The 24,767-nt window shown below is 40.4% G+C and overlaps 1 protein-coding gene across 2 annotated transcripts in view; it reads right to left on the bottom strand.

Moving 5' to 3' along the window:
- PLPP4 (phospholipid phosphatase 4) overlaps nucleotides 1–24,767 on the bottom strand; it is a 63,678-nt gene that overhangs the window by 5,598 nt on the left and 33,313 nt on the right. For both annotated transcript variants that reach the window (XM_074592157.1, XM_074592156.1), the window contains one exon: nucleotides 3,062–3,232. In XM_074592157.1, the coding sequence (XP_074448258.1) occupies nucleotides 3,062–3,232 (171 nt within the window). The remainder of the gene's footprint in view (nucleotides 1–3,061; nucleotides 3,233–24,767) is intronic.

Raw genomic sequence — 24,767 nt, 5'->3', positions numbered from 1 at the left:
TCATTCCCCACAGCATAGTTAAGACTCTATCACAAAGCCACTAGAAGTAATTTAACACAATCGGTTGACTCTGATGGACATAAAAGATGAGGCCTGAGCCTCTGTGCTGTATATTACGGAGTGAACCAGTCTCTCCCTTGAGAATGCGGTTCTTTCAGGTAAAAGCATCGGCCACCTGCAGGATAATGCCTGCCAGCCCTGTTCTTAGCTTGGGAAGAGCTGAGCTTTCAGCTCCATCTCCTTAAACTTCAAAGACAAAAATATGAGTGGTTGTAATGGACAGAGTCACAGCCCCTTGGGTGTAGTTTTCTTCTATCATATATGAAATACACCATAATAATCTGCTTTGTGGCTCATGTTTCAGTACATAAGTAATTCTTACTCTTGGCAAGAGACAGTACAAACTGCAAACGTGTTCAAAACTTGAGAGTAAACCCGTGCGCTCCCATTGGTGTTCATTCACACTCCCCTCTCTCTAAGAGGGAGATCAAACCAGCCAAGTGTCACACGTTGAGCATGAGATTCGTAACTCCGCCGTCTGTCCTGCCTGCCAGCCCGGCCAGGCACACACCCCACCTTCAGCAGCTTTGTGCGGGAGGCTCTCTCCGACGCCAGAGTGTCGGTGAGCAAAGACGAGTAATGAGCCCTGTAACAAGACAAGGAGCTCTGCAGGAAACCAGTAGACTCCTTAAAGAACATGTCAAGGCTAATGGTTGGTGATTAAGCAGCTATGGGAGAACAGGATGCTGCACACAAAAAACAGAGCAAGAAAAAGCACGGACGAGTCTTGCTCTAGTGTGCTGACTGTAGTACGAGATAAGGAACGCTCAGTGGGACAGAGATATGCTGTACTTAATTGAAACTATGTAGAGGAACCAACACAATGATATGTCTTAGAAAACGTAAACAATATGCAACTGGTATGAAGCAGGTAATTGAAAGGAGCGCTCAGGACCTTGAGGGGAGTATAATTCGCAAGGCCACCAGTACCATACCAGCAATACCACATACAGCCAAGATGACCTACATAACAGTATTAGAAATACCAAGTCTGGTATTTCTGATAGGAATATGGGGATAAATAGAGAAGTAGTAATTACAGGCTGTAATAACGTAAGGACTATCCTTACATTAAAAAGCCATTGAGTGGTCTCAGAACGTTAATATTACAATCACTGAGGAGGAGACATGAGTGGAGAAAGGCATGTACAAAGGCGATGAGAAAGAGGGTCAAGAAATGGTAAAAGAAATAATGGATGGTAGGATTTTCTGACAGTGGAAGCGTAGATGCTGACGGACAGTCATAAACTGATCTGTGGATGCTGGAGGGAAGCCATGTGGACAACACGCCATGCTCTTTACCAGGTCCGTGTCTGACAGTCTCAGTGTGGGAGGGTAAGGTGTGGTATAACTCCAACTTAATAGAATGAAGTCATAGAATTGTAACTTAGTAAAATAAATGTGTAATTAATAAATAGCATAGCCTTCGTATCAGTTACATCTCACGCCTGAACTTTAAAGGACTGAGACAACAGCCTTCCTGTGACAGATGCATCTGGTCTGACTGGTGTCGCACTCCAGAAGTGCCTACCGTGAGGGAAGAGAGGATGCTGCGGCATAGCCCCGAAGCTACGAAGGTCAGTGCTAGTTAATTCAACATCACTAAGAAACCTCCTGAAAGGTATCTGCTCTAGTTACATTGTAGTATAACAACGCCTCATTTACACCAGAATGCTCACACAATATGAAGATCCAAAGTTTCCACTAGAAACAGTAAGTAGTAAATGAAAAAGACATTAGGATTAAGCATCCTTCAGACTGTCGATGCTTCACTTAAGAATATCCCCTGTTGTTCATGATATGAAGACTTTGAAGGGTGCAGGTTCATCCAAGAGCAGACATTTTATACAACTCGCCCACATACCAAACGCTGCTGTTAAAAGAGTCTTAGGAGCCATCTCCCCTTCTGTCCATAACTGTCGTTCCCTCACAAAGGTAAGGTTTAAGATTGTGCGGCATGTTTCTTTAGCTTTTGGATATACTTTATGATCAAGAAAGACACTGCGCGCTGCTACAATGACCTACTCATCCATATCGAATACATTCAGCACTTATTAGCAGTTACAAATTAATGAATAAGCATTGTTACCACAGGTATGGTACCATACTGAATGCATCACGCTAACATCCAGTCGGTACAACAAAATCTTAGCATTGAAATATTTGCAGCCCAAAGCTATGGATAATAATTTTTAATAGGATATAATAAGACAATGAAACATTTATCTTCCTTAAGTAGGACCCGACTTTGGAAAGTATGGAATTGACACCACGGGAGCAATTACAACCTTGGCCAAAAAAATTAAGAGAACAGAAAACATCAAACTTTGCAGCAAGGTTTTCAGTGTGGGCAGAATGTTACGACCTCTCCTGTGTAGCTTCGTATGCAATGTCTTTATACTTCTCCAGGAGGGGCCACGAAGCCACCTCATGCCCAATATACTTTGATTTGAATGAAAAACTGTATGACATCGCGTGCATCAAATGACCAGAATGTAGACAAATGACCGAGGGCATCTTTGCAATGACTAGCTACGCACAGATGCTTCAGTCTAGTCTAATGCACATGCGACCACAGATTAGCAATCACTCACGTATCCAACAGGTACCTAGCAGGCACCTGGAAAAGCAGTGGGCAAGGACCGAGCCACACAACAAAGCTACTCTGATGGGCCAGATCCGGCCTACAGCTGGATCCATCCACCCCGGCTATGGCACTGATGTACATTTGTAAAAAACTATGTTGTAAAAAACCCACTGATGTAGATTTGTCTATAAATATGATGACGTACGTTGCGTCTATAAAAATACAGGACAGTAAAGGGCCCTGCAGTATTTTCAGACATTGAAACCCTCAACATCAATCCAGGAGCAAGGAGAATCTATAGCCTACTATCGTGTTGTGACTCATGCAATTTAATGGAAAAAAGAAAAAAATCAAAGAAATACAAGGCTTATAAAAAAAAGTAGGAAAAAAAAAAAAGGTATCTGTATAGCTCACCTTGCCAGTGATGTTTGTAATCACACATACGCGACAGGGCAATCATCATGGCGCAGTAGAGCGGGAGAATTGCTGCACAAAGCCGCCAGCTCTTCCCCCGGCCGTTTTCCGTGAAGCAGTGTAACTTTCCCGCTAAGTAGAAGGTGGTAAAGCCAAGGCCTGAAAATGCAACTGATAAAGAAAAACACAGAATTACAGTATTCTGTCACCAACACTGTGATACTATTCCTTGAGATCCTTTAAGATCTGACAGCAAGATCCTTCTACTGCAGAGAAGTCTTGGACTTTCTCGGGTGATATTAGGAGCTAAGGTAAGTTGTGAAGACCTAATATGCAAAAAATTGAGGGAGTTTCATAATTTGAATGGTGATTCCTGTGTAACCATATAAATGATGCTGTTATAACTTAGTATTTTAAAGGGACGTAGCAAATTGCCTAGGTACAGAGCTTTTCCGTGTTTGGTTTGTTGTTTGTTTTTTTTTTTTAAATAAAGCAATCATGATCAGACTTTAAAAAAAAAAACCAAACAGTACTTTGGGGGCTGAATGGGAAAAGGTAGTCTCCCACAAGATCCATGACGTACGTTTGCTCTTCACGGCAGTGGTGTTACCTACGTTGCAATGCAAGCAATCAGGCAGGTAAACACTGCAAAACAAATCCACTTCCTTCTCACAGATACTCAGCTTTCACATATCTGACATGTCTGCCAATACTGCGGCACCTCTAGGCATTCATCTATCCCATAGCAACTGAATTTATTTTTTTTTTCTTTCCCCTTCAGCAATTTACCTTTTTCCTCCGGGGGAACCATCAGCTGCGGCAAGAATCCCTGATTTTATTTGCACATTAAATTAAACGTTTAGGCAAATTTTTAACTTGAGTCACAAAAGCTCTTTCATGCTTAACCTTCAGCATGTCTTTCCTGATATTAGACCTATTCTAAAAAGTTAAGGTTCGAAGCACAAAAGGGTTTAGTCAGTTTGTATTGCAATTGAATTACATTTAAACGATATTTTTAGGTTCCATTAACCTGTTTCTATAGAACATGCTCAACCAGCAGTGACGACAGAACTCAGGCACCAAGTTTCTGTACTAAACTTCTTTCCCCTGGCAGCTGGTCACTTTCCAGAGAGATGCTGGACGGATAATTTTTTTTTTTTTAAATATGCATTTTTAAAAATATTTAATTTTTTTTTTTTGCTGTAGGAAAATTAGTGCTGTGGCTGAACAGGTAGCTCTTCTATTTTCTCCACAAATGCCATACTCAGTTTTGCTCCTGACTGCAGAGATCAAAATAGAATATAAGCATGTAAAGCACAGACAGCAGAACTATAAATATTTATCCAAACATTTGAAATCCTTTTTCTGACTGCCTTTATACTTTTCGTCTTTGTAATATCTAAGTACCTAAAAATCTAAATATAAGAGGTAATATGCCATATTCATAATACAAAATCCTGTTCTGACTCTGCTATCAGTGAACTTAATAGTGAAATGACCATCAGTGCTGGGTCAGACGCATCTTTTTTCTGATCTCCTGCTGGAGATTTTCCAACGCCCTTCTCCTCACGTTCCCAAAGGCTAGATGTGACAAAGCAATTACTTTGTGTTCTGCTGATAAATCTATGGGATGGTCAATTTTAGCCGACGGTACAATGGAGTGGTTTTATAAGTTCACACTACACGGCTGTTTGAATGCAATTACTGACAATTTGCATTTCATCTTCAAACACACAAATCTTTAGATGTGGCGGAGCAGGACAGACTGCTGATCAGTCATCAAACCAGTACACCAAATATATTCTTTCCTAGAAGCTTTTTCAACCAGCGCTGATTCTGTACTTGTCAGAAGACAGTGGGAGGAAAACTTTAAAGCATAACAAACAATCCTGCATAAATAAAAGGCTTCTTGCAGACTGGGTTACCTCCTTGTGTATAGACCTTTGAGAGTCATATAAACTCACTTTGCCTTTCAGACTACCTACAGGATATGAAGAAATCATTTCTTCTGACATTTCTATGTCAGTCCTGAATTTATTTTTTCTAAGAGCAGCATGTCTTACACAGAAACAGGCTGTGAGATCGTAGTCAGAGCACCAGGCTATAACCACCATGGGAGAAAAAGAACAATAAAAATCAATCTATGATCCTGAGAACATATTTCAGAAAGTTTGAATACCCTCCCTCCCTTTTCAAACATCCTCTCCAACTCTTAGCACTCGGCATAGACTGACACGCTTAAAACAAAAATAAACATTTCTTCTTCTTCTTTCCAGTGTAGCCTTTCTCTTCTGCCTCTCACTTTTGCTAGATTAGCCACTGGAACATGACAAAAGACAACACTGCTCTCTCTTGTGCTCTTCCTCTTGCACTAGATTATTTTTGTGGCATTGTCTTTTGTATCAAAGATCTGCGGCTCTTCATAGGGTTTTTCTTTTTGATGGCTAACAACACACATTCACCTCTGTGTGAGCGGACGTAGGGTTGTCCATTCTGCAGACGTTCAGAACTGGAAACGCGTATAAACACGCCTGATACTGCAAGGACAGGACTCGTCTGCATCCTTCCATCTTCCAGTTGAGTAACTGGGGTGAGCAAAACTAAATCTGTCTTGGATATTCAGTATCAACTGCAATCGTGGAATGAGTACTTTCAAATACTTCCTCTCAAAAATTAGGTTTATATTCCTATTTCTATTTTCCATCCCAGGTTATTATTCTCCAGATCTTTAAGAGTAGATAAACTGAAATCTGAAGACAGTATTTCCAGGCAGAAGCGTCAAGCACTTTGTGGCTTCATTTTCAGGGAATCTACAACACCTAGCAATTTAGAGGGCTTAAAGAAATATTGCCCAAACCGTAGCGTGGCTGTTCAGCTCACACAGACGTGCGTCAGGATTACTAGCATTTGTCAGGCAATTCAAACGTGTGATGGAGAGCAGCAGCAGATTTAGCTAAACGGGCTTTGGAGCAAACCTTGGGATATTCTTAAAATATTTCCCCAGAATTTGGTTTTTTTTTTCAGGATCTGCCACATTTCCAGAAAGAGGGGCTCACGAATGACTATGGAAGTTCAGCAGGAGTTATACTTGCGCTAGACACAAAGGCAGATTTTGCCTTAGCTGGCTGATGTGTTCCTCTAAACTAAAGGTCAGGAAGAAAAGAGACTCGCAAACACTCCTCCAGGGGAACTCATGCCCAATGGAAGATGGAAAAGTAATATAACGATGTGGCTATGAAACTAATATTCTGCACACAGCTTTACAGTGCAACGCTGTCGGACTGACTTCCCTTACCCTGGGGCATGCACATCCAGAAATTGCTGTTTGACCCAATGGTTCCACTGTGCGCAGAGTCAGCAGCAAAGAACGTGGAATTAACAGCTGAACGCTCTGGGCTGTGGGAGTATCCATTGTAAAGGTGACTATATATTCCAAGACAACTCAATTGCCGGACACTAAGCCATTGACCACTGCCCTCTGGATGCATCCTCCATGTAGGCAACTTGGCTTGACGGCTGTATTTTGAAGATGTCGTCAGTCAACAACATTAAGAAAAACAATTCACTCCTCAAGAATCCTGGGCGTGATATTTACACTGAAGAACTGGTCAATCAGTAGAATATATTTGAGCAAATTGTTTTTCTGCACCAGCTAGAGTCAATAGCCCACTGTATCACAAAGAAGATGCAAACACACACATGCCCTAACGTATTATGTACTGCCTAAACGTTATAATAAAAGACAACAGGTTCCAAAGAATCAGCAAAGCAATGCTCCTCATCTACACAAATGCTCCCGCTAAGTTAGTTTCTTCCCCTGTAAGAATTAATACTCTGTTTATATAAATAAGGCAAGGAGTAACATAACATACCAACCAGCTCTCTTCGGAGACACGGACACAAACGAAAATAAGAAAATCAATCTGATTTAGTTTAAACCAATGTTAACTCCAGAGAGATGCTGATGCAAGTTCCAGACAGAAATATTTAATTCATTTTAAGCGTCAGAAGAGGAGAAAGGAATGAACTGAACACACAATATAAAGAAACGCCATTTTAATCAATTGGTGTAGCTAAATCAAGTCCTGACGCTACAAACTGCTGAACACAGGAAAACCTCCCGAGACAATGGCACCTGTTCTGTCAGGGCTTGATAAAACGCTGTAGATTTTTCTGAACGTATTGAAAGACATAAAACGGAATATTTGCCTTGCAGCCGCGACAAGGTTACCATTATTCCAAGTGCTGTGCAATCACAGGGAGAGGACGCTGCCCCACAAAGCTCAGCAACTGAAGACGCAAAGGCAGAGGGGGCAAGGCGAAGCGCGGAGAGAAGCGGGATTTGCTCAGCCAAGGATGAAACCTGGCTCCCGGAGAGAGTCGGGGTCTGTGCCCTACCCAGAGGGTTGTGCTGCCTCGCTTTTCTCCCGCTGCCTTCTGAAAGCTGTTACTGAACTGTTCTCTTTAAATAAGGCAGCTATGCTTTCTCAAGGAATTATCGGAGGTGAAGGGAACTTTGGAATGGAAAGGGAAAATTTACGCCTGACAGGAATAGGTGCTAAGAGCTAACTTAAAGGGGATAAAAGACTTGAAATGAGAGGGAAACACATCAGGCGATATTTGATTTGTCCCCTTATTGTTTACTTCCATTTCCTGGATCTGCTGATAGCATCAGATAATTGGTTTAGGGCCAACGGGGCTATTTAAACACCAGGAAAAATCCTGGACTTTTGTACCTGTGTAAAAGGTGCATTTGTACCTTTCTGAACAGATTCTGAAGAGAGCTGAGATTCATAGTGTCTGTTACTCATGTTTTCAGTTTCTTTAAAGGAATCACTGGAATTCTCATGTATTATGTTTTTGCTGTATTTACATGGTTTTATTTCAAACTATTACCTACAAAGAATCTTTAATAATGCATATGCACCTTCCAGATAACACTAGCGGTACTTAGATAGTCTCTCAGTCATGAATAAACATCAGTTTGTGAAAAATTAAATCCATTTCCATTCCTTTTTATACCTCTTCTAGCTGTTTTGCTTTCTCATAACGTAGACCTGCTGGTTACATAGACCTGCCTGTCAAAGGTGTCTAATTGATTTTGTTTGCAACCCGGCTATAAACCGTTCGGAGACTGTATTGCAAGCTCTGTCACATACAACCCACGCCGCAAGGGCAAGCAGGTTGTCTCTCTCTCCTCATCCAAATGAATTCCCTATTCCCATTCTCAGAATGAGACTTTTGAATACCAGTCACACATGAGGCAGATCAACTTGAAGTCACCGCTTCAAGTCGGTCCAGCTCACAAAACGTACTGGGCTTTTTCTGGCTGCTTATTTTGCTCGCTGAATAAGGACTATTCAAAAGTTCACAGAGTTGGCAGCCCAAAGGGACCAGCTGAACTTCTCATCTGACCTCCTATATATCACACCACTAAGTATGATGCAGTTAGCCCCAGAATGTGAGTTTGGATAAAATATCATTTTCAGAGAAATAATCTGAAGACAGAGGAAGACAATTATCTCGGATGCAAGAGGACTTGTAACACCAATCACTTGGTGAAGTTCTTTCTTACAAAACCACGATCAAATTGCAAACCACCATCATGACAAGCGCTCTTCATCTGAGGACCCGATTCAAAAAACCGCTTATAATAGGAAGAGAAATATAAACACCGCTACGTAGGCAAAAGATCAGTAAGGCTTTCCAACAGCCTGCCTACGAGAAGTGCTGCTCCCGCTTCAAAATAATCAAGTACATGCAGAATTGATGCAAACACTCTGCTACAAGCACCTATTGAGGTATAAGTGAAAGGAAGTACCGGAGTATGTTTATGTACTCTTACAGCAATGACACAAGCAAAATACTTCATACAAAAACCCGAAAACCTGGTATGCCTTCTGCCCACGGAGTTCATGTACTGAACTCTCATCCTGCAATTGATGAAAGGGTGCCGAACCTCGTCACCGTGCAAAACCTTGAGGGGATAATGGCACTCCGTAAAGGTACCAGGTCCAAGCCTTGCAGATCTGACGAATGAGCAACCAGTAGAGGGTAGAAAATGGAAGAGTCAAAAAAGCCCAATTGAACAGGTTTTCAGAACTAGCTGGATAGCTGTAGACTTCTCTGTGAAGATGAGAAAGTGGTGCTTTGACCTTCACATCCTAATGGTTTGGGAATTACCAATTTAAGAGGGTGCCTATCATCTTGTTTTGTGTAGGTGGGGTATCTGGAATTTGCTGTTGGAGGTACATTTTAAAACTATACCATAATGGTACGTGAAGCATGTCAAAAAACAGCTTCCTCTTGGGTATTATCATTAGTGGAATAAATAACTCTACATTAGACTCAATCTTTCAGTTTGTTTCTATCACCTTCTTTAAAAAAAAAAATAAAAAAATCACAGAGGAAATAAACACTATGAGAGCATCTAGAGACAGAGCAGACCCCATCCTGACCTCTGACTCTCTCCAGACAGGAGATCTAGGTGGGTTTAAAAACCTATCCGTACGAACCAAACCGATTACCAAGTTGAAATGCATGAAGTGAGAAACGGTGAACAAGAATCTGATCTAAAGCGCCCCAAATAAATTATTCATTAAATATGTAATTGCTTTTGTGGGTGTTTTCTGGAAATTAAACTACTCCATGAGGATCTTCAGCTTCTCATGTTTTAATGGATGCTTTGCTAAAGAAGCAATACGTGTCTTCCTCACACTAAGCGGTTTTTGAGCTGAAGAAAAAATCCTTGACTTATTTAAGTGGCAACAAATTATGAAACTGCAAAACAACTATTCAAAGGGCCTATGTAACAACCAGAGAAAACGATCCATCTCTTTGTCTGTAATGCTTTATACTCGCAGTGTTTACTGTATATTTTCCAAATGCAAACACATGCTATTCATCACTGGGATTGCACAGCAGCCTACTGCAATTTTAGCTGGGGCTACTGGTGAATGTCTTCAGTTTCCCACTGTTCAAAGACTGAAATATTTATCTCTCCCGAAGGAAAAAGTATGATACCAAATGGCTGCATAAATTTTAATCCTGAAATTCAATTGAAAGAGGATTTTATAGGAGTACAATTCCCAGAGAACGTCTTGAGCTTATTATCACAAGCAAAATATTTTTATTTTTTTTTTCAAGTGGGACAGTCAATCACCTCCCCTTTGGCTTAGCTTTATTAATTTCTTTTCACAAAGAATGACAGTTCAGCAGAAGCAACATAAAAAGCACATCACAAAATACAAATGTATGCAGGACTTGGGAAACAAAAAAGATATATCAGAGACAGAGACATGTTAGAACAAAAATAAACCTATATTATCTGAAAAGCAAGTAACTAGAGTATTAGCTATTAGGTTGTTTTTGCAGGACTGTCAACAGTGAATTCTCATAAACCCTTTTTTTTTTTCCCTGACATTTTATTTTCATGCACCTTTCAAGATACCTCATGACACCCGAAGTGGTCTCAGGGTGCATCTCACCGCTACCAAAAAAATGAGAACTAAGTTCCGATTTCTTCAGTTACTGATGCCAATTACAAAAAGTCATAAAAGTGAACCTGTTCCATAGCCTGCTTTGCCATTTCTGTTGTCAGAAACCTTGACGAAACCTTCTTTCTCTGAGAACACGGTAAAGACAAGCCTAAAAGGGTTGTTGGAACTACTGGAGAGCAGGGGCCAGCACTCGTGCGCTAATCAAAGCAGCCTTAGCATGAATATAAGCTACAAGAGACTGTCTTGTAAACTGAGCCCTAATCTTACAGCTGTATCGCATAGAAAGATCTTTCTCTGCCAGGTACGTTTTTTACTCTTTACTCATTGCCAAGATCTCCATGCTTCTCAAATCCACTTGGTGTAATTAGGTCCAACTAATGAACTTGTATCAGATTTAAACCTAGGACAGATCAGGATGCAGCCGGTCCCTGAACACACCCGTGATGGTGCTGCTCTAGTGCGGTCCCAGGCTAGTGCGCTCTTCTCCTTACAGGCATCAGGGATACCAAGCGTTGACTGCATTTTTTTGGTTAGATCAGATATGCATCCCTTTATGAAATTAAGAAACTATACCTCTAGTTTCTGGAGGAAAAAAATTGTTAAAACTGAGATAAGCGTTGCGAGGTTAATTCAAACAGGTCAATAGTAATTAAACAGCTGCCATCCTGTCAATTATCAATAACCAGAGAATAAACTTCTCTACCTGCTAGACCTTAGCATAAATACAGTATCTAGCCACAAGCTCTAGAACACCAGCTCTCCAACCCTAATTATTTCCAGTTCAACACTGGAATATACCAAGTCCCACACAGCGGATCAGGGTAACTTCTTGCTGCCTGCTTGTCCATACATACACCATTGGCAGTATCCTTGATAGCGGATCACATTCCGCTCAACTACTTGTCCTCCCATTTCATGCCAAGTATTTCTATCAATCTCAGAAGGACGTGCATTTAATTTAAAACTTCTTTGAAGCGAACTGGCACAAGCATACAGATTAGCGTGTAACATACAGTTAGAAGACATTTTGAAGAATATCTTGATGGGCAGAAACTCTTTACAGTGGAGGATCAGAATGCTTCTGTCAAACACACGACGCAGCATGGTAGGCAGTGCCAAGGAGTTTGCTGGATTATACCAGTGTTAGCACTGCCTGCAAATAATCCCCCTAAATACTTCAAAAAGACACTAGGGAAACTCCAAGACTATGCACAGCTACGGCAGTAAGGGTTTTATAGATGACCTCTGCTTCTCTTTTCATGCTGTGAGACCCAGCAGGACCAGGAAAAGGTTATTTATTCCTGCTACAACACAAAGCGCAAAACAATGAAGCCTGATCTACCCACCATTTGCAAGATGAATTTATCATTGGGGGTTTTATGTAAAGAAAAAGAGTTTGGGGGGAAAAAAAGGCAAGTGATCTGAAGCCTTTTTCAACCACACTTTCAGTAGCAAAGTGAACCGGGACACCAGGAGGCGAATGGCTGCACGGCCACATTATACCAGCACCGAATTCAATGCTGGGCTCCAAACTCGTAAAAAATTCTCTTGAGAGAAACTTTTAAATAACTCTCTTGAGAAAATCAGGGACTGGAAAGCCGGTATCTTCACTTCCAATTCATTCTAGATCCTCTGAAGACAGCAAAAATAAAGTTGTCCATTCTGGAGTACAGAGTAGAACTGGGATTAATCTCTTTAATCAGGCAGAGAAAAGGAGCAAATATATTACCGTATACTACTGATAAAAAATTAAATTATTATATTAAAGGCTACAGTGTAAAAACCAATGCATAGAACACGGTTGCTAGATAGGATAAATACCAACGAGGAACCACTATTTTACACCGATCTGATATCACGTATTAAAAACCCACATTTTTTTTAAATGCAGGAAAAAAAGAAAGTCTTTTGGAGGTATGCTGGAGACGTATACATAATGTGAACCTCAAACAGACTAGCGGGAGTTGAATTATTATTAGAGCTGGAAAAGTAAACTTTAAGGAGTTCATCTCACAAGCCCCTCATGAATTCAAACTTTGTTATTGAGTACCGAGAGGGAAATAAGTCAGAGGAGAGGTAAATGCATTAAACACAACCATTCCTGAGTATACTTACAGTTTGAATTAAGAAGCCAACAAAACCCACAGGAGATTTTTTTTTTCCTTGCACATCTAAGAAATCCATTACTTATTTCCCTGGATTCTTCTTTAAGAGGATGAATTATTTCAGAGAGACACTGCCATACAGCTGTTAATTAAGAGATTTATCTCGAAAATAGGGGAGTAGCAGCAATTACTGCCAAAAACCTGTGGCTTGTAGCTCATCTGTTACTTAAAATGTTCGCTTTCAACTGAAGGAAATATGATTATCCTCCATGAAATTGCTAGCTAAAGATAATTAACGGTTCAAATTTAGATACCCAACTATAATTACATGTACTGCAGTAATATTTTATATAAATTATCATAGGATAGCAAACAATTCTATTGAAATTCAGTAACTTCTTCACTCTGAAGCACATAAATCATTTTAATTTTTCAAACAAATGAATGGCTTTTAAAATGTGAAAATCTTTTCATTTTTATAACTGACTAATTTCAATTATTCAGCGAGAAAGGGGAGGGGGAGCTAGTTGTCCTTTCACTCTAAAGACATAATATTTTCCAGTCTCCTTTTTTCCTTTTAGTGACACAGCAAGACACACCACAAATACTACATTCATTTAATTAGCGCTTCATCAAGCAAGTCTGGTGTGAGCATGAACCGCGTAATCAGCTTTGATACCATCAGGGAAGGCAGCTCCTTGGGAGTAATACAACGGCAATGCACTATACAGTGACAAACAACACCGAGTGGAACAGTTAACTGTGCGGATACGAGAAAATAAAATATTAACCAATCGGTCAGTCAACAGCAAAGGCACTATTTCTTTTAAGAACTGTAGTAGTAGTCCTTTCCTGTCGAAGATGACGACTCACACCGAGGAGACTCCTAGTCTGACTGTCAGAGGCTTTATAACTGTTTTAGAGAAGGAAAAAACCTCAAGAGGTTTCTCTCTCCTTCCCCCAAAACAAAGGAGTGGACTGGGCAGAAAACTAATTTAAGAGTAATCTTGCGAAGGCTGTCTGCTCAAAGAAGCAGAGTTTAGCTAGGAGGAACGGGACACATCCAAACCAATGCAGACACACTGGTATGGGAACCCGTTATCGAGACTGTCGTTGCTAGAGATAAAAAGGCATTTCCAAAGAATGCCATCTAACCTTTTTAGTATCAGAATGAAGGCCACACCCATGAATAAGCACATCCGAATTATACTCCTGCTCCTCATATTTAACTCCTACCCATTACCTACCCTACTGCCAGGGCCATTCTCTGGATACAGGAATATTCTCTTTTTCATTTAGACTCCGGCCTCCTTGCCACACTAAACGATGCCAGAAAGTGATACGCTATTCTATTGCTTGATAACATAAACCTTTTTTAACCCTTGCCTTTACACTTTCTTGTTATTTACAGCAACTACTAGTTCCATTTTTTCTAGACAGAATCTTGCTGTATTCACCCACACAAACTTACTGACTTCAAAGAATGATGAAGGAAGGCAGCCAGAGCAGAGCAGAGAATATTTTCCGTTGGAAGGGACCTACAATGACCATTTTGTCCAACTGCCTGACCGCTTCAGGGCTGACCAAAAGTTCAAGCAAATTATTAAGGGCATTGTCCAAATGCCTCTTAAACGCTGCCAGGCTCAGGGCAGCGACCACCTCTCTAGGAAGCCTGCTCCAGCATTTCCAGAATTTGACCCCCCTCTCAGCAAAGAAATGCTTCCTAATGTCCAGTCTAGACCTCCACTGGCGCAGCTTTGAACCATTCCCACGTGTCCTATCACTGGATACCAGGGGGAAGAGATCAGCAAAGAAGCCAGGCTAATACAATGAAGAATAAAAATGGCTAATCATGCGATAGAGAAGTTGTTGCATCACTGAGCACCCCCTCCCCGGTTCAAACCACATTTAGTCCCAAGTGTCTGTGGTAATGCCACTATACCAAAAACACCTGGTCAACCATTCTGATTTCTACTCTCTGATTAATTCCCTCAGTAAAATCATCCATTTTTCCTGCCTCCCTCCTGCCCTGCAAGAGATTTATTTTTTGTAAAATAAGACCTCCTATGCTATTATCCACCAGCAGTTCCATCCATGAGTCCAACCTACATTGCCTTCCAACGTGATCAGAATCTTCCAAAACAATCATTTTTCCAAAATTTTCCGGTTGTTTAAACAGAACGTAGGAACCCCAGACAGAGAGACTTCTAAAACCATTATCTTAGTTCAGATTGAAACAAGCAAAAACTAAAAGTCTCCAGAGAAAATCACCAGATAAATCAGTTGATTGCAACAAAGGATTGGTAGTTTTAAAAATATTTCGCACAAACTTTTTTGTGTAGGTTTTGTTGGTTAAAACACTGACTTCATTATTTGCTCAGTCCTCTGCAGAAGGGAGGGAAAACCAAAATTACCTACTTACTTATCTGTAATAGCTGGTGCTTTCTACATAGAACTGACAGTAATAGCAAAATCCAAATGAGGCTTTCTGCAGATGTTCTGCACTTTTCTCTTTCTGGCATAAATAATATGCTTGATTTCCTGCATTTATCTCATAGCTTTTATCTCAAGAGACTTTTAATATCCCCTTGTTTTTTCAAGAGACCTAAATTAATGTTTTCAGAAATCTTTATGACCGAGATTTCTGCAATTTGATAAATCAGTCAGCCACCTGTAAAGAAAGGTGCCTAGAATTTTAACTTTATAATTCAATTTCAAAGGGTTTATTGATTATTTTTTAATTTTTTTTTTCCTTACAGAAGAATCGTAGTTTATACTCTTGTTTTTACTGAAATAATTGTGGATTGACTCAGGGTTATTTGTATTAGAAGAACATGTACTTACGTGAGTCAGCTCTATCACTCTTGCAGCTCAAAAGGGGTTTGAGTCAACCAGTATCGTTTAGAGACTGATCACAACTAGCTCTCGTAGAGGGGAAGACACACACCCCAACTCAAGAAGCTGACCACCCTGTAGACAGACTTAAAATCCCCATGGAAACAGAATGGTTGGGTTTAATTCAAGTAGCTCCGGTCTAGGCAGAATGCTCTCATACATATTCTGGTTTATTCTTATCGTGGGCTCCAAGACCACACTGTGATGTAAAACACAGTGCTACAAGAGGGAACTGTCATAACACTGCCTTCAACAGCGTACGCCTGATCAGAATGAAAATGCTGCCACAGAAGCTCTTACCCTTAGCCTCTACAAACCCAGAAAATTACCCTATCAAGATTAAGAGCAAGGTCTGCTTCTAGCAGTCATTCCTGATTGAACCTAATCAACATGTCTCACAGCTGATGGGATGGGGGCCAAATTCACCACTATCAGCTTCCAGTTCTCGAAACAGGAATTCTGCCTAGACCTACGATTCTCTATTCTCCTCTTTGCGGAGGAGGATGAAGGGATATCCTTCATAAGACCAGGGTTCGACCTGAAATTAAATTAGAACTGAGGAAAGGAAAACGTTTACGCAGCGAATACAATGATCGTGCAACCAAGCCATGGTTTCGCTTGGTCTGTTTATCTGCTCCTCATATCCAGTGCAGTAGCTAAGCTTCTCTTACCTTCCAAGTGCTGCCTGAAACAGCCCACTGTTGAGCTTATCTACCTTAAAGAAAACTCCACACTGAAGGATATATTACTAAGGAAGATCTAAAAACACAACTGTTTTAGAAACATCTCTACATTTGGTTTGTTCTCACAGAGAAACGCTACACAAAACCATACCAAATGGATTTCGGAGCGTGATGTCAGGGCTATGCTGCAATGGCCAAATCAAGGAATCTCAATATCTGCCAGCGAAGACTTCTTTCTTCAAGATGGTCAGAAATTGCTGTGCCAGCCTCCTCTGTCTGAGCCGAGTTGATAGCCATCCGTTTTCAAATTAGGCTTGAGCTTTCTGACCCGTTTTGCTCCAGAGAAGAGCTGTCATCGCAGTTCACAGATGAAAATTGATCTTTAGATCTCTAGTGTAACTCAAAGCCCTTTTAACTGAAAAGACCAGTCTGAAGAACAATGGTCTTAGCTTTACATACAGCTAAAGTCCACGATATCACAATGAAGTCTTCTGCAGGCTGTTAAACCAAGCATATAATCTTATGTTACGAATGCTACCTGAAAAGTTAAAGTTAAGCAAGAGAAAAGGGAGAATTAGACAAAAAGGTAATTAAGCTTCTCCTCTGCACAGATGAAAGCAAACTGAATGGCCATAATAATCAAGAAACAGCAACAGCTGCTGGGAAAACTGTCTTACTGGAGCTAAACTCAGAACCTTACTCATACTTCCAGCTCACTTTTTAACTTCAGCTCTCCAGCACTGGAGGAAGAGCCACACTGACTTACACAGTCATTCATTCTATTCCTCATTAATGACCCAGGATGATTCCATGCTACTCCCCTCTGAAGTCTCGCTCTACTCTTGAGTTCCCTGCATGATGTGGTCTCCAGATTAGGAAAAGCAAAACAAATAAAAAGCCCCCCCCACGCCCCTCTTCAGCATCCTATGCGAATCACAAATTACAGTGGACTGCAAGTCAGCAAACCATAGCCCCGACATCAAGAAAGCAACACGCTCATCTGGTACCATTTCGGATTTTTCATGCAGTCCTTGGTATCACTAAAAAATACGTTACCATGAAGAATCACATTACTTTCAGCTTTTCTTCAAGAAGGTCTGCTGAATTTTGCTAGACGGCAGAGAGATGTAACACCTCATGCTTCCGTTCTTTTAGCCATTTTAATGAAAAAGGCTGGGTGCTAGTGGGAAGCAAAGACCTCTTACGCGGCTTGGAAGCAGGCCTGCTGTTTGCAGAGACTCTGATGGAGAAATAAGGACATGCCCTTTCACCTCAAGTTTGGTATATTCTCAGACGGGTCAGCATTAAGTGGTAAGCATTGACAAAGATGAATAGCATACTTGCATAGCTATATCTTTTCATAAAGAAAATAGGCGGGTAAACAGCTACCTTTTTTATCCCGATAATACGAATTATTGCTGCTTGATAAATTGGCACCTGAGCCAGTTTATACTCAAAATCTTGACAGCTTGTGGAAATTCTTCCTGGAAAAGGGGGGAGCACAGACATTCAGCGTTCACCGTCTCTGTTCTGGGTAAGGGAACTCTCTCCTGAGTTCTGCCTCTACAGCTGTGCGTGACGCCAGTCCTGGACCAGAGGGGACGCTCTGTAAGGGATGAGGCTGGTGATGCACATGGTCATTTTCCCTCCTGTCACCTACGCTCAATGACAACCACCAAATGCAAATTACATTACCTTTCCAGTATAGTCCCTTTCGTTCTGCTCTTTAGGAGCCTTACAATCCCCAGAAGCTAATACAAGAACTCCACGTCTGGGAAATACGTCAGTGCCGGAGGGAAAGGTATGCACATTGCTAATATTTGCAGGACGCAGGGGCTGACCTTGCCAACAAAGGAAGAAAAAGTAATGCGGTGAAAAAAGTCAGCTGGGATTCTTCTCTCCTTATTCAAAGACAGAGCTGGGGCATCTCTGTAGAAGAATTTTTCCTATATATTCTTAAGCTTGTTACAACAGATTGAGCAATTACTGCTGTCATTCATAACGGAATCTGTCTACTTAAAGTAGGAAATCACTACTCAGGACCGGTCTGAAGATGTAATCTCATTTCTTATGCCAGCAGGAAAGGGTAGCCAATTACTTTTTTCCTATTTCTGTTTGTACTTCCTTTCTTAGAGACACTCTTCTTTCTCCAAACATAAGCACAGACGACCTCATATCCTATGCAGGATATAGTGTGCATATCCTACTTTTAACATATACTATGAATAACATGCTCCACTGGCAATTTTTTCTTAAAGCCATATTAAAGTGCACAGCAGGTATTAAGATCCTCGTTTCTTGGTCACTGCTCCCATTAACCCTGTTTGCTGATTACTTCTTTGATGTAGTAATGATGTCTATTAGTAGATTAAAATTCTCCAGGCAATTCAGTTCTGCCATTGATTTTGATCAGAGCAAGACTATGCCCTGTGTCGGAAATGGATGTTTATCTTAATTTGCGATCCATTTATACCTGCAAAGGCTCATCCTGAATAATGAAACTGTGAAAAAATCAATTCTTTATGATGTTACAACCAGTTACCGCCTTGCAAATCTGGCCAGTGCTAATGTTAGTTACATTAATAGTGACATATTGCTACCTAGGTCTTATTTGCATAAAAAGTGCAAGTTATTAAAAATACACAGTGAAAGGAACCGCTTCTTTTAAAAACAAGAATTCCTTATAAAACAGGGTCAACCAATACATAAAAGTTGAGTATTTGCATATTATTTGCAATCTTGTCTTTGAAAACTGCGAGGTCAGCGTATGCTATAGCTTGAAAGGTGGAGAAAATAATTTTCTTCACTTCTAAAAGGCCGTTATTCTCTCAAACATATCGAGACACCTTCATTCGTAAAGGAGGTAATTAAAAAACACGTGACGTAACAGTCGCTGTTGTTGTCCCCACAACCAAATACTCTGATCACATACTTCATTTCAGATTTCTAATGAAATTCTCCGATTTCTTCCGCTGTATTGAACAGCAATCACTACAACTCTATTTCAGCCATGTTAACACTCACTCTGGAGGCTGTACAAATCGAGTTGTTACCACAAAATAACTTCTTCAAACCTTGATTTTTCCTTGCAAAAAGGAGCCTCTGGAATCAATAAAGATTTCTATTAAAAAAAGAAAATAATAAATCAATGGCACAATTTAACCAAAAGTCAACTTTTCAAACAAATTTAAGTAACTAAATTGCAGCTACAAAAATAAAATCACATAATTATTTTATTTATGTTGCTGTTAGTATAGCACTTTTATGAAGAAAAAGTTATTTTTTTTTTAATTGCAATTGTAAGTTTAATTATCTCTGCAGCTACTGGCTTATTCAATTGACTTTCATTTTTATCAAGTTTTTTTTTTTTTTTTTTAAGTCAGTTGCTGTGAAATCCACTAGCAGCAATTGGGATCTTTCTATCTGAGATCAACAGCTGACATGAACCTCCTGAAGTTCAACATAGGGAAGTGCAAAGTGCCCCCTTTACCGGGGGGAGTAAAGTCAGACTCCTCTTTTACCCAGTAGGAGGAGAAGAGGCAATGGGCACAAACTGAAGTACAGGAAATTGCATTTAAAGATAACAAACAACATTTTATCATAGACTCATAGAACGCGTTGGGTTGGAAGGGACCTTTAAATGTCATCTAGTCCAACCTCAACCCCACCGTTCACTGTGAGGGTGGTCAAGCACTGGAACAGGTGAGAAAGCGAGAAAGGTTGTGGAACCTCCACATTTAAAGACTTGCGAAACTCAACCGGTCCTGAGGAACCCACTCTCCCTGACCCCACTTTGAGCAGCGGGCTGGGACTTGATTTCCAGAGGTACCTTCAAGCCTAACACTTCTGTGAATCAAACTACAAGCTGATACAAACCAGACTAGCATGAGATTATTCATTTTTTCATAGCAGATACATCAATTTCAAGCTGCGTATGTGGGTATCTATGACAATCACGGGCTCGATCTGCCACTGACTACCGACACTAAGTGGTACAGGCTCCAAGGAGGTTAAATGCAACTCTCACCAAGCCATTCTTCTTTCCATCAGCACAAAGGTATCAGAACCAGTTTCATGCAACTCCCTCAAATCTACATCGGCATTCCCTTAGCTGAAAGAACATAGCTTAAATAGTTCTGACCAATTCAGAAATAACACATTTAAAAATAGTCACTAAATAAAGCTGAGGCCAAAACTCTGGGAACTGCAATCTGCTTGTAAGTGTTTTCAGTAGAGTAAGAGCCTAAAGGGAGTTATATCACGATGAATTAATCACTTCCTCTAAGAAAGCAAACAAGGTCAAGAATTTGGCATTATTCACACAGGATTTTTGGTGTTTCTAAATAAAACGTGTTGCGTTACTATTATTTACCCACATTTGCTTGTACAAGGACTTCATTAATACAGTCATGTCAGCATATAAAATATCTGGCTGTCTAGGAATTTTTACCTTTTTGGTTTTTTTGTAACCTAAACAACCTGTATTACTAAACATTTAAAGCAAGTCTGTATTGCAGAGATGCTACTTTTTTATAAGAAAGCTTTAGGAGATAATCTATTCAGAAATAATTTACCTAGAAACTAAATCAGAATACGAAACTATGGGGTTTGCTGCTGTTGCCAAGTTGTATTTACATCAGAATGGTCTATTGCTTGTTCAGCTGAGATATGAAATAGGTCCCTGGGGACACTCTTTGTACGGGATATAGTTCTGGACATTTCCTTAGCAGTTTGATATTAAGAAAATATATATTTTCTTACGACTACCCAATAAACAGTCAACAAACGTGAAAGAGAAGGCAGGTTAAGACCCGCCACCCTGAGATCACTATGGCACGCTGCCCTCAGCCCTCTCTGCAATCACAGTTCACAATGTTCATGACCAGACCCAGGAACACAAGACTGATCTGTGGCTGGATGCAGTACAGCGATATTTGACTGCCAGCTCGGTGGTCTCTAGTTCCTTTACTTTATTTATCTACTTACTGGTTACTTACTCTGGTAAGTAACATATGAATATAAGCAAACATTCGAGGTCAGATCTAATCAGGACCCAGTTTTGGCAACAGGTCAAGACTCACTCATTAAGCTATATTAACGTAAACACATAATACTTTCACGGCACTGTTTTGCTTGCTGTTGGAGGCCTATCCTCTACTTATACAGACGAATTCTGGGTCAGACTCAGTTAAAATGCCACAGGTCAGATCTTTCTCCCTCTCTCCATACCCAAAACTTGGTATCATCAACTTGGGAAGATGATCTGGATTCATACTTTAAGCCAAAATCTTCAAAGCTAAAAGCTTAGGGAATTTAATTTCAGACAGAAATTGCACCAAGACTTGTATTTCTATGAATTTATGCTTCTGAAACATGCTTTCCCAGATAGCTGTTTTTCCTGTCTTTTGTAGTATCCCTCAGTTTCCGCTTCTTCATTCCCTAAATCGCCTACTAGTCTTCCATCAACACACACACAGGGTATTCTCAATTCCTTCTCCACCTGCAGAAATTTACCTGCGGTCCTGGTAAATGGTGTTTTAAATCAATTACCAGTTAGCATAAAATTAGTCTAACAATATCCATGAAAGTAGATAGGTGTTCATTCTTGGTCAAAGACTCCTCCTGTTCACTGCAAAACTGTAGCTTTTTCCACAAAGATCCTTCAAAGAATCTTACATAAAACTATTTTTTTGGCAGTAGTAATTAAATTCCTTGTAACTGGCAGTCCCTTTTGTAAAATAAATCAGAAAAAGTAAAACTCTATCGGATACTAAGGCCGGCCTTTCAAAGATTTCAGACCGAGGAAACAGAAATCTGCTTCAGTTCATTTGCTCCACTTCTAAAATGTCCAGAAATCCTGAAATTAATTTCCTTGCTTTGCATTATAGCGTGGCCTTACTGCAGTTTCAGAAGACTAGAGCATATATTATGATAGCATCTGTTTTATAGGGCATCTATTTGTCTTCAAACACTTGTTCTTCATAGCACGTTCCACAAGTGATACTATCCGACAGGAACCCCACATCTAAGCTTACTCTTCCACAGGCAACTTACAGCATAAACAGTTACAACACGCACTGATGATCGCTATCACTTGCCAGGAAACATCTAAACAGGCTTTAAAAGAGAATGTCAGTGATACTCTGACGGTCCTAAAGCACCATCTTGGTCCTTACATTAGCTGGCGGCCACCTCTCTTTGCACCAGTCCCCACCAGTAGTGTAAGAATCAAGGGAGACAGTAACTTCCCACCTACTGCTGCTCATTCCAGCACAACACGCGTCCCTCCCTCCTCCCCATCATCGTATCGAGTTCTACCACATAATTCTTTCAGAAATGATCAGATGCTTTCTAATGTTTTCAACACCCGGATAGTTCCACAAATTCCCAAAGAATTATCTCCCGAACTCCTTATTAGTGTACTTGATGAGAAAAACACGCAAGTGTGCTACCAATGATATACCTAAGTACAGAAAACGAAGTGAACATGACAGCAAAAAAAAAAAAAAAATTATGCAGGAAATTATTGAAACACACACTAAATTGTAGTATTAAAATGTAGCTTAATAGAGGAGAATCATACTGATATGATGAATTCAGAGCAATCTGAAATGAGGCACCAAGCTCAGAAAAGAAATGTCCAATTAGGTGGCTCAAGATTAGATCAGAGAGAGGTATTTATCCTAGAGTGAACTCACAAACCGTATAATAGCCAGCCTAATTTTAAGCTGCAGGAAAACCCTGCTATGAAAGATACTTAAAATTAATGTAAGAAAAGAACTTTTTTAATTTGTCAGGCATCATCTGTATATAGCAATGAACCGATGTACTGTAAGTGACACAAGAAGGCTTCTCCATCTTCAGCGTCTGTGAATCTATGTGTGGATCTGAAAGACAAAGTCTGTTTTCAGACTGAATTCTCTAAGATTTTGGCATACGTGGCTTCCAGGACAAATATCCCAAAAACAGATAGAGGATAGCAGATATTCCCAAACTTCATATGCAAACTCTGAACACGGTTTGCATATTAAGGGTTCAAGAGCCTAACAGAGCTCTAGTGTTCAAAATAGAGGGGGGGGGAAAAAAAAACCAACTCAAAACACAATACTTGATAGAACTAGTTTATATTTGTGACCTTACCAGGACCATAAAGCGAAAAGAGAATTTGCTCCTTTAGTTGCACAATTCTTTCAATGAGCTATGGACATAGAGAAGCATTTTATTTTCACAGGCAGTAGCTTTAAATCGCCTAAAATAGTCAATGGATTACAGAGGCATGTAAATACTAAACATGGGAAAAGGAGCTACATATAAACCTGGGACTCAGGAACACCTCCGAGCTACTGGACCCAGGCAGGAATCTACTACTGGGTCCCTACTCCCAAATGTTGGTTCCCTCAAAAAAGATAGACTAGTAGTTCAACTGGAAGAGATAAAATACACTCCAAACAGCCCAGAAGGTCTCCTTTGATCTAGTAGAACATGCACTACTGGGTGAATTTCAATGGAGTCATTGAATGCTGGGTTGTGCTCGTGTAGATTCTAAACTCAAGCTGCTGTTATAAAAAGTTATCCAGAGAAGGAGTTACCTAACTCCTCCTTTCTTTCCTGTCTTTCTAGAAAAGGGCAACAAAAGACAGAGCTAGAAGACAGCAGCCTTGAATGAGTATGCCAACTCAAAGTTCATTTCCAGCAGCCTCTGCAGGTAGAGTTCTACTCCTCGTTCACAGAAGGTAGTAACACCACCACTGTCTTCATGTGGGTCAACCTCCTCCTCTGATTTGGTACAAAATGCCTCCGTTTTTTCAGGCAGGTACAGTTTGCCTCTATTTGCAAGTCACTCTCTGCCTTTACAAAACAGTTTGTGCTCCGTAATTTTTTCTTATTTGTATCACGTGCACTCCTTGGCACAGGGAGATGAAAGACATGGTAACTTCAGCCAAGAAAATCATCTGTGCTCTAATAAGGATTACACGGTCTCCTTCAGGGCACAAGTTGACTCTCAAAGTGGAAGACAGGTAGTTCACAACATTTTTATTGAGTACGCAAGGTCAGGTCAGGCCATCTGGAGGTGTCAGTACTGTCACTCTTGTTATACATCCCTGCTCGACATTCTTAGAGCACAACATTCACAGCACCACAGACCTTCTTGTTAAAGGCCTCATTTTGCATGGACGAGGTTTTAGATCCTGGTATAACGAAGCTTTTGATTGACAGCCTGTCCAAGGAATGCTCTAAGAAATACTGTTTTGAAGCTGAAAATGGCTCTTGACTGAAGCTTCTAACCTCTCTCTATGAGCTCCCTGGCAGCTGTTACTTCTGATTTATTTTCTTCATGTGCTCAAGTGAAGTAGAAAATGCCAAACTGTAGCGGGCTACTTGTAACTATCATTCCAAGAGAGGTACCATAGTTTATGTCAACTCTTATCCTCCCCACTCACGTTTCTGCAGCCATGAAAACAGAAAAAAAAAACAAAACCACAAACAGTAACAGAAACAAAAAACTTTTTTCTGGTGCTGCCTC

Source organism: Larus michahellis, chromosome 6 (genome assembly GCF_964199755.1).
Source record: "Larus michahellis chromosome 6, bLarMic1.1, whole genome shotgun sequence".
Lineage (NCBI taxonomy): Eukaryota > Metazoa > Chordata > Aves > Charadriiformes > Laridae > Larus > Larus michahellis.
Note: the sequence above shows the minus strand (reverse complement) of the source record. Positions and strands in the feature narration are given on the sequence as shown.